General features: G+C 33.1%; 2 protein-coding genes across 2 annotated transcripts; one reads left to right on the forward strand and one right to left on the reverse strand.

The window, feature by feature from the left end:
* Positions 1-6185: 6185 nt before the first annotated feature.
* WRKY40 (WRKY DNA-binding protein 40) lies at positions 6186-8323 on the forward strand. Its single transcript, XM_021442767.2, has 5 exons — positions 6186-6650; positions 6764-6823; positions 6985-7308; positions 7442-7558; positions 7655-8323. Exons 1-5 carry the CDS (start codon positions 6576-6578, stop codon positions 8006-8008), a joined length of 930 nt encoding a protein of 309 aa, XP_021298442.1. The 5' UTR covers positions 6186-6575; the 3' UTR covers positions 8009-8323.
* A 711-nt stretch (positions 8324-9034) lies between these two features.
* LOC110427245 (DNA glycosylase superfamily protein) lies at positions 9035-14583 on the reverse strand. Its single transcript, XM_021442721.2, has 5 exons — positions 13521-14583; positions 10859-10916; positions 10691-10774; positions 10365-10512; positions 9035-10133 (listed from the first exon to the last, which is right to left on the reverse strand). Exons 1-5 carry the CDS (start codon positions 14029-14031, stop codon positions 9804-9806), a joined length of 1131 nt encoding a protein of 376 aa, XP_021298396.1. The 5' UTR covers positions 14032-14583; the 3' UTR covers positions 9035-9803.
* Positions 14584-17129: the final 2546 nt, after the last annotated feature.

A 17129-nucleotide genomic window follows, 5' to 3' on the forward strand; every position in this document is an offset into this window, starting at 1 on the left:
ACAACATCATGTCGGTCCAATGAGATTTCGTGAGAGAAGACAAGGTGAGAAACTCTGCTCAATCGTTTTTTTTTTAAACTGCAACAGGGGATTCTCCTCATTTGGACGCCCAACCTGATACCACACATGTTTCACCACTCTGTTAACTCTTCCAAAACGTAACATGAATGTATAAACATGAATTCAATGATATGTGCTATCTGGTGTATGCAAAATTCAAATCCCTCTAAAAAAATACATTTTCACGTGTTTAAAGGCATTATACACGTGTTTTTCGCCCAGAGTAAGATGTTAATTATATCATATAATAAGATAATAAGTATATTAATTAGTGGTATTAATTTCATCAAGGTTGAAAAAAGGGGTCATGTTGATGTAGCTTCCAAAGCAACCTTGACATGAATATCAAAGGATTCTTTTCCCTGTTTTGGGGTTATTATTATTATTATAATAATAAAAACCCCTGGACATTAGGATATGAAGAAGGCGACCTAACTCCTTAACTGAAGTGTGAACCAAAGCAAGAGTTTGAAAATTCCAAAGCATGCGGTTGAGAAGCAAGACCGAAGAAGATGCAGTAAGAAAGTATAGCAGCGATTCAGTGGGTCGCTAGGTTTTCTTCATCAATTTTGGTCGTCGAATTAATTGCAGGTGGACATGGAAAAAGCTGGTCCTAGGAATTCACATTTGCCATTTGGATTTGGTCACGAAATGAATTGGACTTGGACATATATTTGATTTTTTTGTAAAGAAAATAAGATTAAATGGAAAGCTTAAGTGCATGAACTCGACTGTTTTGTTTTTTTTTTTTTGTAGGGATTGAATATTGAAATTCAGCAGGTTCAATGAACTGACCGAACACGAAATGTTTCATTGTTTTCCTTCTTTTGTTGTGGGTGAGTCGTGGTCCACGGTTGAGTCTTGTTGTGTACTTTGTATGGAGATTGGGTGAAGGACTTTTTTGGGGAAACAATGGTGAATTCGTGAGCCAAGCCATGATCTCATTGCCCATTACTCCCTGACGCACCCTCTCTCTCTCTATCAACTCTCCACCGTCCACTATAAAACATGTGTTAATTAGTCAAGGCCTCTGCAATTTCCCATCTTTTTTTAATAACACTCCCTTCTTTTCCGCCTTGGATTTTTTTCTTTCTTCTTTTCCAACTACATGACATAATTAAACTATGATTTTAGCTTTAAATATACTACTTTCTTTTTTTTAATATTAATTTATTACTTTTTAAATGTGCTTAAAAAAAAACGAAAATTTTCACCAGTAATGTATTAGATAATTTTTCGATTTTTATTATCAATAAAATATGTTTTTTAACCGTTTAAAATATTATTTTTTATTGTATCAAAATATAAATTCTTTTTCTCAAAAGCAATTAGAAATTAGTAAGAAATCAATAGAAGCATATAGTTTTCGTAATTCAAACAAAAAAAAAAAGTTAGTTTATTTCATTTTTATTAAAGATCAAAAGATTTAAGAAAAATGATATTTTTTACTTTGCAGTCAAAATAAGAAATCAGATAATGATTCTTAATTAAATATAATTTGACCCTCATTTTCGTAGAATAATTTTTTTTCCAATTCTTGACATTGTTTGCTTTTATTAGTTTTCTTAATTTCCAGATGTTCTCAATAAAATAAATAAAACCTCAAGATAATTTTATTTTTTAAAAAATAAAACAAAAAAAAAGAAATTGTTAATTACCAGTATCTAGTTAACACGCCTGTTTCTGCCTCTTGATGGATCAACACGACAGTTGGGAGTCAAAAGTGTTTGCCAGCTGTCAGTGATTGAAACAGAGAATTGTTAACCCTTAATTAACGTCTTAACTATGTCTGGTAATCTTTATTTGAACAATAATAAACACAATGCATGTGATTGATACACTAAGAATAGCAATTATAAAGATTTTCTTTCAATTATGGCTGTCGGCTGTCGTTTGAGGACCACTTAGCTACAAACCCGGGGCAGCTTTTTTTGTTCAATTTTTGAAAAATTAGTAAAATGTCAATTAGTCAACTTGACTAGTTCTTTTTGTCAAATGTAGGGTCGTGATCCAAGTTACTCCCTAAAGGAAACCTTTGATTACCATGTTTAACAAACTTTTATTTATTTATTTAATACGTTTTTATCATTATATTATCCACCCGAATATATTTATGCAAAATTCAGATTGATAAAGAAACATCTCAATTATCCAAAAACAAAATTAATTGAGTCAAATCATGTTGTATGTTAAATTTGTTAGTCAACATAATTATGATTTCATTTTTGATTTTATATTTTTAATTTTTCAAATATTAAATTAACAATTTTATTACATCAAGTGATCTTATTAAGATCTTGAAAAATGTATAATACTAAAATAAATCCTTGAACTATTTAGTAAAATTTAAATAAGTTTTAATTTTTTATTAGTTTAATCAAATCATTATTATTTTATTTTCAACCAAGATTAATAATGGACTAACTACTTATGTCATTTGTCATTGTATATAATGTAATGTTGATATGGCATACTAATATAGCATCATAAATAATAATGTAACATGATTATATGATCATGTTTGTTTTTCATCTTTTGCATCAACACCATGCTAGTGTCACGGGGTCATTACCCTCTCCTATGAAAACTGATTGTCACAGGTGTGCAGCACCCCGCTTCTTATAGCCCAGGACCTACCCGTTCCTGCCCGATGTGGGATCGTCACACCCTCACCCACCCGATTCGACAACGTCCCCGTTGTCGGGCCACCGCTGCCGCCGACCACCCTGCCTACCCCTCTCCGACCTTTCCCGGACCCGGGCGCTTGGTGTGAGTCGGGACGAGGCAACAGTCCGCTCTGATACCACTTTGTCACGGGGTCATTACCCTCTCCCATGAAAACCGGTTGTCACAGGTGTGCAGCACCCCGTTTCTTATAGCCCAGGACCTACCCGTTCCTGCCCGATGTGGGAGGAGTGGATCTTTCCTCGTCACACTAGCACCATGTGAGTATAAAATTACAAAGTAGTATATTTTGATTAATTACAATTAATTGACTGTTAATTAAAAAGACCTAGTTGACTTAAAATAAAAAATATATGAATTTGATTTAATGCAATAGAATAATAAAAACTTATTTGATTCAAAATAAAAATATATGAGTTTTTTTTAAATTAGGAGAGGGGGATTCGAGCCTTACGTTCTGGATAGGAATCATGTACCAACTAATGAGCTAAATGCTCGAGTGCAAAAATATATGAGTTTGATTAAATACAATAGAAGAATACAAATTTACTTTAATTCGAATAGTTTAAGAGTTTTTTTTTTCAAATTTTTTGTAGGAAAAAAAAACCTTAAAGTTAAGACTTCACATATAATTCCCTTAAACAATTATTAAAATTATAGAAATCTTTATTGTGTAATTATTAGATTTAGAATTATAATTCCGTTGAATAAACTGGAAGCACTATCCAAATAAATCCAATTTCACCAAAAGCAATAATTACTCAACTATACTTACGTTCAAACAACTTTCAAAGAAGGGAATTAATTAATTAATTAGAAATAATTAAAATGGGCAATAGAAAGAGACCTAACCTACTTGTATCTGAGGAGGGACTTTTGGTTTAATTGTTTGTCATTTTCCTAAAATGTGAAAGGAATAATACATATAAAGTCCAAATTGGTTGATTGATAGGTGCACCTTAATTTTTCTGTGGATAAGCAATAAGCAATTGCCCAAACCTAAATTCTAGACTTGACAAAAAGGGTCAATGAGAATATAATTTTCAAACCCATGAGACTATTATTTTTCGATTGGTCATTAAGCATTCTTACCAACTTTGCTCCTAAATAAATTTTACTCTTCTTCTTTGTTAAGCATAATTGAATGAACCTTAAACTTTAAGAGAAATTTGATAATTAAGACTGATAATTTACTACTGAAATACTAAATTATTAGATTTGGATGGAAATTTTAGCATTTATAATTAAATAATCAATCATTTTATCATATTTCAAAGGATTGAATATTATAAAAAAAACTATATATTGAACATTTTTTATGGAAATTTTAACAGCTAAGCATACTAACAATTTCTCATGTATCAAAAATAAAATATACCATTTAAAAACCATAATATTGAAAGATTTTTATTTTTATTTAAATAGAAAAATAACAGTAACTAATGCCATGGATCACAATAAATATGTTTAAAATGAGATTTTAGATAGCACTTGAGTATTTGACTCATTGGTTGACGCATTATCCTCTTGTCGAAAGAGGAGGGTTCAAATCCCCGTCTCTTAATTATTAAAAAAAAAAACAGCAAGAAATTTACATGCATAATTTTTCAAATGATTTTTATTCAAAATATGTTTTATTTAATATTTTACAAGTTCTCCTTCATGAATGATTTCAAATTTTTACATTTAAAGCATTATTTTAAGTGGTTAATTGCTTACAAGAGTAATCAAGTATATTGAAAAAGAAATTAATATTTATTTTTTTAAAAATTTTGCAACAATTTATATAGTTCCTTTGTACATGTAAAAGCTTATTGAGCTTCATCTACAGGGCAAGAGGTACATTCCTTCCATCATATAAACTCTGACCTTACTTAATATTCGAATTTGAGAATTTCAAGTTAAAAGTCTCGTGTGTGTTTCCCTAAGAATGCAACACTCTATACAATTACTTGAATAATTGCTAAAGTTAATCAGTCATTACCTCATCATATGCACATTTTGGTTCACACCATGTTGTTATATGATTGATGGGTATAATCTCATTAATTTAATTAATGTCTTCATTTTTCTAAATCACCTAAAAAAGGAAGAGCATAAGATAAGATCAAGGGGCATAATAAATTATCCATATTACCATCATGTGGAATTCATGTACAAGGTCAAAATGTTTACTGCATTATTTTAATTTGCAACTTTACCTTAATTATAATATAATTTTTCCCATTTGATTGAAGCACCTTTTCGAGAGTCCTAGGTTCGTACCATACAAAAGGTGTTCCCCCATGCCTTAAGAAACGAATAATTAACAAATAAAAATGTTCCATTGCCACTTGTTTTAATCAATTAGCATCTTGTTTAGGTAAACTAACTTGCTCCTTTCTCATATAAGAGAAAACCATATATTCAAATGATAAAAGTGGGGACGAGATTTATTAAATTGGATTTTTTTTCGCATTTTCTTATCCCAACTTGAATGCTTTTGTAAATTTATCGAAAATATATATATTTTAATTGACATATCAAACTTATATGATCTAATCATATCGATCTTATCTATAAAATTTGTTTATATTTTAAAATTAAATTTTTATTTAAATGTAAAATGTTACATTCTAAGATCACTACTCAAACCTTACCCGAACTAATGACATGTAATAATTTTAGTATTGAAAGCTTACCTAAATTCAATAATAAAGACTCTTAATCTTATTTAATTGAGTCAGATATTATAAAGTACCCATAGACATTCTTAATTTTTTTCTTATTACATAAATTAATTATAATTTCATAATTTAGATTTAAAATTAAAAATTAAAAATTTAAAGTTATAATGATTAGAGTCTTGCTAAGTATAGAACCATGAGGTCCCTGATTCACCACGACAATATATCTTATCATTATCTAAAAGAATTTTTCTTTTATAATTTTGGAATTACAAAGAGCACCAAAATTAATTAAGGAGTATCTAAGAAAAAGAAAAGAAATAGGAATATGCATGAGGTGCAGCACATGAAAGTCAAGAAGAATTCAAAACATTCACTCCCTAGCGAAGAAGCGTTACAATAAAATAGTAGTGATTCATTTAACGTGGAAAATTCCTTGAAAACGTGATGAGAAAGCAAAGCCCACATCCATTGTGATTAATAAATATTTCAAAAATAAAGAAAAAGCAGACCAAAGACAGGACAGGTATGGGTCCTGTAGACAAAGATTGGTCAACAATAAACCTCTCTCTGCTTGTTCATTCGTCTCTCCAAAAACAAAACAGCACCCAAGGTTTCATTACTTTTATGGTGTGCTTGACTTTGACAATATCAATAACCCCAAAAAAAAATTTGTTGTGCCCAAAGGATTTTCAAACCCAACCGACAATCTCGTCCATCCCTTCCCTCTCTCTATATTTTTTTCTTTTATGTACGAGCACATTCTCCATGTAATATTACTAGTATATAAATAAATAAGCTCTTTATTGCTCTATCACCACTTTAACTAAAAGCACATGCCATCATCCTCTGACCTGTTTGCCTTATCTTTCTTTCTCTATTAATTTATTGCTCTCTTTCCACCAAGTTTCCCCCAGCTTGTTTATTTCTCTTCTTCTTCTTCTTTCTATATATAGTTTTCTAGATTTGGTTCTTTTTGAGCCAATCTGGAGAACTTGGTTTGGAACTTCAGTTGAAGGTTATTGAGCAAAGCTTCTTCTTCTTCTTCTTCTTCACTTGGTCAATTCGAGGCAACATCTGGCTTTTTGGTGGATAATATACTTGGTCTGGGTCTTTTGCTTGAAGATTTGAAAGCAATAGTTAGTTCTGGTTAGAGAAAAAGCAATGGATTCTTCTTCATGGGTGGATACTTCGTTGGATCTTAATGCTTCTGCCAGGTCCCTACAACTTGGGACTCCGGTACGTTTAAAATTTGATCTGGAAAAAAAAAAAGAAAAGAAAAGTTTCTCGCTGTTTTCACACGGTTAGTTGAATTGCTAAACTGAGAAGCTTTTTGATATGTTATGTTTCAGAAGAAGGAGTCGACTAGCAACTTAATTGTGTTTGGGAAGAAGCTTTCAGCGAAAGAAGAGGTATGCCCATGGATATTTTATGGAAATTTAAAAGGTTTCTATGGATAGATTTCAATAAAATTAACATCCAGGAGAATTAATTTTATTGGAAACAGTCGTCAAAGCTTGCTCCTTTTGGGGGTTCTTTTTAAGCTAATTTTACTTGTGTTTGTTTTACACAGACTGGTGCTTTGGTGGAAGAATTGAATCGTGTAAGTGCGGAAAACAAGAAGCTAACAGAAATGTTGACAGCAATGTGTGAGAGCTACAACGCTTTGCAAAGCCAGTTGATGGATTTAATGAGCAAGAACCCTGAAAAGGAGCTTAGCCCTTCAAAGAAAAGGAAGTCTGAAAGCAGCAACAACAATGATAATAACTTTGGCATCATCGGAAATTCAGAGAGCAGCTCAACTGATGAAGAGTCATGCAAGAAAGCAAGAGAAGAAATTATCAAGGCCAAAATTTCAAGAGTTTCTGTCAGGACTGAAGCATCTGATACCAGTCTTGTAAGTTTACAACAATCCCCTCTATATTGAACATAAAATATGGCTCAATTTGATTCTAAGTAGATTAAATTTACTTGGTTATTTAAGTTGATTATACATGTGACTAATTGAGCAGTCTTGATTTGTGTTTCAGGTTGTGAAGGATGGATATCAGTGGAGAAAATATGGACAAAAGGTTACCAGGGATAATCCTTCCCCAAGAGCTTACTTCAAATGCTCTTTTGCACCAAGCTGCCCTGTCAAGAAGAAGGTAAGCCAAGCTGCACTTCCCCTTCTTTATTTCATGATTACATAACAAATATTTAGAGCAGCACATTAATTAAGCTGATTTTCCTGATGTTTTCAGGTGCAAAGAAGCGTTGAAGATCAGCTTGTTCTAGTTGCAACCTATGAAGGTGAACACAACCATCTTCCCCCTTCTCAAATGGACGCAACATCAGGTTCAAGCCGCTGTATGACCCTTGGTTCGGTCCCGTGTTCAGCCACACTTAATTCATCTGGACCAACCGTTACTCTAGACCTCACAAAATCTAAGGCCAGTACTGATGAAGCTAGAAACTCTAAGTCCAAAATGGAGTCACCAGAAGTCAGACAATATTTGGTGGAGCAGATGGCATCTTCCTTGACAAAAGACCCCAATTTCACAGCAGCACTAGCAGCAGCCATATCGGGAAGAATGTTTTCAACAAAGTCCAATTGAAAGAATGGATAAAATATCATCAACATAGATCAATTAGATTTTTCTTCCTCTTCTTCTTCTTCTCTTTCCTTTCCCTTTTAGGATTTGTCTGGTTGGGAAAATATTCCAGCTGACAAAGAGTTGTATGATTTTATGAGCAAAGTAGATGGTTACGAACTTAGAATGTTGTAAATACAACATTGCAAAAGAATTGGGAAAAAGACCCAAACAAAAAAAACGGAAAATAGAACTTGGAATCTGTTCAAGCATCAGCCTCTTGTAATTATTCTTTGAAATTGAGTATGAACATCAGGTGTTACGTTCAAAAAAGAAAAATTCGAGCATCAAGTGTTCCCCACAGCTTTCTATGTTTTCATGTACAAAACTTTGAGAGAAAATTCTATCATTACTTACGAAATTTCTCCCCTTTAATCAAGGAGAGTGAAATGAGTTTTAAAACTCAGTGAATGATCAGATGTTTTAAGCTCGATTATATTTTGTTCACAAGATAGAAGAACGGAAGCCAATTTCTGCCTTTCATGTTCATTGATTATAGGATAGTTAAATCATGAAGGTTTCAAGGTGAAATTGAACAACAAAAACCAGGGAGAAAAAGGATCTATGGCCATTAATAACATTCATGATCACTCATCAATATTCAACAAACAAAATCTGGGTAGAAAACTTTGATTTTGCTTTCCGACTAGCCTACATAACAATTAGTACTCAAAAATGATTCTTGATTTAGAAGAAGTGTATAGCTATAATTCCCTATTAGTATAAACTCATCAAACCCCATGTTCGATTCTTGTTTTTTTTTTTTTAGCTTAAATGTTATTCTTCTCATTTTTAAGATTTTGTATCATTTGAAGACCGAATATATTCATTTTAAAATTGAGAATTTTTGAACTAGTTGATACTAATTTGACGAAAGTTTTTATTAATATTTTAAAGCTTTTGAAGTTTAGTCATTACTGTTTATCCATTAAGAAAATGATAATTAATAAAAGTAAAAAACAAAAGCGAGTAATATGATTGAGGAAGTGAACAGGGATTGCAAAACACAGCATGTTCTCTACGTTTTGCAGACTTCCCGAGTTGTGTAATAAGACAGAAAGAGAGAGGACCAACGCTCCCAACCAAGCGTGTGCGCCCACATGCAACTGCTCCAATTCCGTACAAAAGATTAGTCGTAAGGTGAATCCAGCTGGGCGTCTCTCTGTGTCATTGATGTGATAAATGCACTGAAAGCAGGCCGAGGCTGAGTCAGCAGACTTTTTCCTGTTAAGGGTGCTTTCTTTCTTTCTGGACAATTTCTCAAATACTCTGTTAAGCAAGGGATTATTCTTACAAAACAACTTGACCTTTCGATTAGAATTAACTGTCCATCAGTCCATGTTCCTCAATTACGTCGCATTTCATTGTCCCACAATCCAGAGGAAGATGCCCACATTTTCTAATTTCTAAGCTGGAGATATTCCCATTCTGGAGGCGAAGATTTTCCAGCCACCACCTCACCTGACATGACAACTCATAAAGGGTTTCTTCAATGCATTTGTGGAAATTTCTATTGATTGAAAATTGTAAGGATCAGCTATCCTTTCCATCAAAGTCACGGCATTTATAAGATGCAACATGCATCTTTCTCCCTAGTTTCTAGACAAGTACACATTTGTACACAAAGCATTCGCCAGCACTCACCAAAGTCTCAAACAGACCAAAATTACAACCCCTCAACAAAAACCCCATATGTATGTATGTGCATATATATATATCTACACAGTTTGAAAGTAACTCCCAGACATCTAGTGATAGGCTATCCCAAGCCAGTTGTCTCCTCAAGTTTTCTAGTTTCACCATTTGCCTCACCATTGCCCTTTTCCCTTGATTCCAATCCCGTTATGCATTCCAGGAATCTAAAGCAACTAATGAGATGGTCATTAGTCAGTCCAGCCGCCTGCATAAATGAATATACGACTGTCGGCCCCACGCTCCGGAATCCTCTTCTGACAAGATCTTTGCTTATCACTTCTGATTTTGGACTCTTGACTGGAACCTGGCGAGGGTACCGGAATTGAACAACTAGTGGCTTGTGATTCACAAAGCTCCAAATGTACTTGTCAAATGACCCGAACTCATCTATTACCTATACATAACAGAAAATTGCTCTTGAATCATTAAAGAACAGTGAATCTCTTTAAATTCATTGTGAAGTTAAGGAATATTAGTTAATTATAACTGATGTTTTTTCTACTATAATGTGCGCTAGTTTTTGCCAAACAATCAATGATTCAGAGAACACTCCAAGAATTTGCATTTTGCTTCTGCTATGTAAAAACAAGAGATTCACAAATCAGTAATGAAAATAAGTTCCTACCTTGCATATTTGACGTGCATTTTCAATTATGCCTCGAATCTTCGGCTCTGATAGTGATAGAAGAGAGCTGGCAAGGCTTCCAGGAGCACATATCTTTTTCTCACTTAGCTTTGAAACGGAACTTGGGTCAAACTCCAGAAAGATTTCCCTGCACACAAATAAAAGTGATGCCGATCAGCATCAATCACACGTAAAAGCCCCCCAATACCAATAAATACTTACACACAATACTCTGGATGAATACTTGAAAGCTGATGTGACAACCACTACAGAATTTGCAGTTGACAAACTCACAGACACAACTATTCATAAAGTATGACCAATACCTAAACATATGCCTTTTCCTAAGGATGGTAGGCCATGTCAGTTCAGCCAAAGCACCTGATAAGCTCAGCAATTCAAACAGTTTCCTGCATTTGCAAAATAATGAGGCTAAGGAAGCCAAGATCTGAAATTTTGTGTAGGCATTTAAAAAAGGTCGAAGACAGACATACTTGTCATCATGAACTGGAACTCCCCATTCTTCATCGTGAAAAGCAGCATAACAAGGATCTTTCAAGGAGCAATAGCAGTTAGTAGTTGCAAATGTTTATAAGATATTAAAAGTGACTTAAAAACAGACGCTAAAAGCGAGTGGTACATAGTATTGAAGATCACTATAAGCCTTAGCAATATAGGATTCTTTTGGGGAAAGCAAGTCCCTACAGCCTTAATGAATTGCAAAGGAGTAAGCTAGAGCAGAAGTATTAGGACTTAGGAGCGGCAAATCATATTATTAAGAAGGAGCATGGATTTTAAGTAGCTGGATATGATAAAATGAATGCAACTCGACACAACATAAATCAGCCTAAAACCCTATATGAAAATTAGCTACAGAAATTCTTTTCCACTACATTACCCTATCTCTAAATACCACAACCAGTCATTGTAATTTACATATAAAACAATTAGTAATCATGCTCTACATTTTGCCTTTTTTTTTTTGTCGCTTAAATGAAATCAGATAACCCTTCCTATTCACTGGATCCATAGGACTAGACTGCTCCACCATCTTTGGTGACCTCCTTAATGAAGAATAACCATAGAAGTTCCGTACAAGATCAGATTAATCTGAAATTGCCAAGACAATCTGTAATTTTGGTCTAACTTTCATAATTTTTGTCACTGAATTTCAATCAGATAAACCCTCCTAATCCAGCGCATTCACAAGTCAAGATTGCTAAAACATCTCTAGTTACCTTACCCTTAATTAAGAATAATGATATAAATGTTATTCTTAATTCAAATCCATCCAAAATCACTGAGATTAAATGTAACTTTGCCCCAACATTTATGCTATAATTCAATTAACATAAATATAAAGTACATTCTTTGGTCTAAATTACCAAACCATCTATAGTAACCTTCCCTTAAAAATTGTATTCATAGTAATTCCATACATGATCTCATCAACCTGAAATTACTGCGATAACTGCAGTTTTATAGCACTCAGAATTGTAATTACAGAAGTTAAATACAAGTCATATTTTACAACTCATGAATCATGCAAATAAATGCATCCAGACATGTGCGCAGACACAGCTGAGCTGCTGTTCTAGTTGAAAACAACACTGCATATTAAACAATAAGAGAAATGCCCTCTGGTTCTTTTTCTTCACATTTAAAACAAAATGCCCATACATTTAAGTACAGTATGGAATATAGCAAAAAACAATTAGAGTTAAGATATGCACTTATAGATGCTTGGTCTCTGATAAAACTGGCTCAAAGTATGAGATGGTCGGGATCAGTAATCTATAAGTTTCAGGATGGGCAAATCAGCCAGCACAGTTCTGGAACAGGTAGTCTACAGAATGAGATTTCAGTGATACTAATTTATCTATTAACTTCTTTATCAGCCATGCTAAAACATCAAATGGCATACTTTCTAGGTTAATCAAATGTTTGCTTCAGATAAAAGCTATCTATTCCACTCCCAAATCTGATACTAGTAGACACAAATGGAACTGAAAAACCAAAATTGTGAGTAATGAATGGAAAAATAAACTAAAGGAGACAGTCACAAAGTTTTCTTCTTGAGGAAATAGGGATTGTGGACCCAGAATATAATACTAAATTTTGCATGGTTTTACTCAATTACATAGGAATCATTTTAGACCCATCCTACTTTTTAACAATTACTACTCAAATCCATCCCCCCTAAAACTGACTCTGCTGTAGTTCAGGGAATAGCAACTTTCACCTAAATAAGACTCAGAACCAATAACTTAATCTACAATTGGACTCCGTAGAATCCCTTAAGAGTAATTATGTTGTCTCCAAAAAGATCCAACATCAAGAAAACTCAACTCCAACATGTGAAAGAACATAGTATAATAGGAGCATGAACAGCCACATAAAGCATTAACCTTTCTTGTCTCTTTTGTTGTAAAAATCGTACAATAAGTCTAGCACAGTGCTTTTCACATATTACCTGCTGATTCTTGCCTGCATATTCACTAACCAATATTTGTTGCTGGTACTATTCTAAAAAACAGGAAACGAGAATAAAAAGAAATAAAACTACATTTAAATCCTATGGCAATAGAAGGCTAAACCTTTCCTAGCAGTATAAAAATTTGTCCATAGGATCCAAAAGTTGAAAGAAAGCCATTCAGTAAAATTTACTTGTATTTCCAACAGAAAGGAGGACAGCTTTCTTAAATAGCTTCAAAGTCCTTAGAATGAAAATGACTACCGATTGTACCCTCTAAAATAAGTGCCAAATCAGCAATGAGACAATACCAAACTCAGTTAGTAACCAACAAGCAATTTCTTTTTGACAACTACTATAAATAATTCACCAAGCTTCGCCCCTTGCTACCCAAGAAATAAAAAGACTTGACTGGACTTAAGTGTAGGTTGTGTCAAGTTGTTTCTCCATTCATCTGTTGAAAATTAAGACCAACAGTAACAAAGTATACTACTTAGACATATATATGTTTCAGCCAATTTCCTCAAACTTGTCAGCAAGTTCTAACATAATTCAACTATTTTAACATAAAAATCAACTCCAAACTCCAACCCACTATAGACATAAGGAATAAGATCATTGCCAATTACCAAAACCATATCACCTCAGCTGGAAAGAACACCAGAAAACATGCAAAAACATACCCGAATTTGGTGTTACCCATCCACACCTTTTCTTGTCCTCCAAGCAACCACCGCCCCCTGACTCCACCTCCACCCCACTCTCAACTCTCTCCACTTTCACCCCCCTTTGCTTCCTCCTCACACCAACTCCGACTCCAACCCCACCACCCCGCCGCCCTCCTCCAGTCCTCCCACTCGACGACGACCCTGCGGACGAAGACGATGCTCCACCGTCCGACAAACACGACAAGCTCATCGATAAATTCCCCGCCTTCCTTTCCTGCTGCCACAAAATCGATGCAGTCAAAGTCAACGATTGAGGAACAGGCATTTGTTGCTTTAGTGGGCTCAACAATTCTTTCTCCTTCTCTTTCTCTTTACGCTCACCAGTTTCTTGAACCGGATTTTCCGGTTTTTTAGCCGATTTAGGGGCAGGCTTTCTAGGACCTTTGTTCCCGGTCGGGCCCAGAACCGACCTCGCTTCCATTTCCGTTGCAATGTTAACAGACCTTACCCTCGGCGGTCCCGACATTTACGGCTCAATTGTTTATCATCCCAAAATTGACCCGTAAAAGCTTCTAATTTAGAGCTTTCTGGACTAAACCGTACGCTCTTTTACTAAGTAATTTGAGGAAAGCAAGGTTAAGAATTGTAGCGCAGAGGCGAGAGAATGCGGGTGAAGAAGAAAGCTTGTAGGACAGAAATATCGTGCTGCACTGGTGAGATTAGAGAGCTGTGTTAACAAAATTGGAAGTGGGCTTACTGTGGTTTTCGAGAATGTTGTTGTCTCGGAGGTGGGAAACTGTTCGAAAGTCTGAGAAAATGGGGTGAGAGACTGAACTCTGCTTTTCGGGGTTTGGTGTCTTTTCGATGGTCGGGGGTAGCTTTGGATGTTGGTGGCGAAAGCAACGAGTCAGAGGTTGACCAATCAGAGGGCGCCGCGTCAAATTACTGGTTTGGGTTTTTCAAAAGGTGGTATTTGTTTTGTCCGATTCCGACCTCAGACGATGTGTACTGTAAAGCATAGCAGCCGAGGCGCCTGGCTACTACTGAATCATACAGCCGATCTTTTTTCTTTTGTTTGTAATAATTTGTATTGTATTTCTAATTACAATTAGATCCGTAATTTTGGACTTGATATGGTAACACTTAACACAGTAAAAAATATATAAAACGGATTTGAATTTAGTTTTATCTATTTTGTGTTTTGATTGTATCACTTGTCTGAGACATTAATTGTGTCTTAAACACATTAGATATAGTTAAAATATATTTAATTAATTAGGTTAATTGTATTATTCATTTTATGCATATAAATAGACAGACTTATTAATAATAATAAAAAATTATTGACATAATATCTAAAAGTTTTATTAAATTAATTAAAAAAGATCAAATAAGCGTTTATTCTTTTTTTGTATTTAATTAAGTCATGTATTTTTATTTTGAATCAAATAATTTTTTGTACATGTTTGATTTTGATTTGCAAAATCGAATAGAATGAAGTATAATAGATATTCTATGAAAATAGAATAAAGTAGGAATATAATAAAAATATTATTATGTAGATTGGTTAACGATACGGAATAAGATAAAAATTGTTATTATGATTTATTGTATTGTTTAGTTGGTAAAAATTGTTTTGGAATAATAAAAGAATAAGTGATAAAAAGACAAAAAACTCTTTATAATAATATATGATTATTTATTTTTATTTTATTATTTAAATATTAATAATTTATAATTTATTTAAAATATTAATAATTGATAATTTAAATAATAATATTTTAAAATATTAATATTTTATTTATAATTTAAATATTATTTATGATTAAAATATTAATAATTTTAATTAATTTTTTAATTTAAAATATTAATTTTTAAAAATATATGATTAAAAACTTAAACCTTTTATTTTAAATCTTTTTTTCTTTTTCTTTTTTTTTCATTTCTCTTACTTCTCATTTGGTTAGCCACTAGAGATGTTGTCAGTGGAACAGTGTGCCTATCTAGTTATGTAGTTGCAAATTTGGGCACGAGATCTAGTCGAGAACACTAGATTCAACATTTTATGTGACTAGATCTAGATAGAGATGCTAGATCCGGCACTTCCCATGGCCTTATAGTCACCTTCGCCATGCTGTCCCCTTCTGGTGGTAGGTGAAAGATTAAAGAGAGAAGAAAAAGGGCCAAAGCTGAAATTGAGGGAAAGAAGTGTCACCTCCTAAATCCAGGGGCCATGATCGACACAAAGGTATAATGAAAAGGTCCCATTTAACCCAAGCAAGACTTAAAAAAAAAATCTAATTACTTAAATTACATCACGGGATGCATTACCATGGAATAATTCAAAATGCATGTATACTTATACATATCAAATATGGAAATATATTAGTTTGCATGATCCAACACTCAAAGTGCAGAAGTAAACCATTTCAAAGATCAAAGTATACACTAACTCATGGCATATCCAAAACATGGTCTCCTTGTGGCAGGTCCCAAAGTATAACATTTATTTGGAAAATGTAAGACAAAATTCAATATCTTAATAACACACAAGACCAAACTAGCGGAGTACAACTTAAAGAAAATGGGTTGACATTTACTGGGTGCCTTATCAAACACCTGCCAATATCTAACCAAAGTAACTCCTCCCAAAGGATAGGGAGCCAAGTAACCTACTAATATAAAATAACAAATACATCCTACATGTATGGCTTATAAATAACTCTATGAGCAAATATGGAGAGCGGGTACACGCTAAACGGAAGAGTGTTTATCAAATGTAATTTCAAATTAATGCAAGTAAATCATTTTCAAAGTCCACTTTTTAAGCGTAATCAAATTTCCAATATTTTTGAAGTTTCCTTCTTAAGCGTAATCAAATTTCTAATATTTTCAAAGTTTCGGTTTCAAAGTGCAATCCATTTTTTAAGAGCATTTAAAATGAAAACAAAGTATTTGTAAAGTTTAGTAGTTTAAAACAAAACCATTTGTATTTTAAAGTCTTTAACTACATTTTGAATATTGATAATTTTATGTTATCGAATTATTTTAGTTCAATTTTGTTATTAAAAATTAGTTAAGTACTTTATTTTCAATTATAATTTACTTATTTTTAATTGTTTTTATAATTTATTTATTTTTAAGTGATTATTTTAATTTTATGTTATTTTTTTAATTTAGTCATTATTTATTAATTTTTATATTTTTCGTAGCAACTAAAGGAATTGGGTTTAATTCTGGAAAGTAAGGTGTTGAAAGATCCAAAAGTCTACTTGCATATGTTTCAGTATTTTGGCCATAACTTATGTTACAAAATTTCAAATGATACGATTCTTAGACCATTGGAAAGTTAAGAGATAGAGTTACAACTTTCATGAAAAACACTTTACCTAGCTTTGCCTTGAATATAGAGATATAGCATCGAAAAATAACTGAATGTAATGTGGGGAGAATGAAAATTTTAAAAGCTAAAAATTGATTTTTTTGGGCCTCTCATTACACTTTTAAGCCCAAATAAATCATAGGTCAACTTAGGAAACTATTAGTTAAGAATATGAGGTTAGACAACTTTTGGGGATTCAAGAAGCTAAAAGTTGAGGTTGAAACTTAGAGACTAAGGCAGCA

The sequence above is a fragment of the Theobroma umbraticum genome, unplaced genomic scaffold (genome assembly GCF_002168275.2).
Source record: "Theobroma umbraticum cultivar Fairchild unplaced genomic scaffold, ASM216827v3 scaffold_228.0, whole genome shotgun sequence".
Classification (NCBI taxonomy): domain Eukaryota; kingdom Viridiplantae; phylum Streptophyta; class Magnoliopsida; order Malvales; family Malvaceae; genus Theobroma; species Theobroma umbraticum.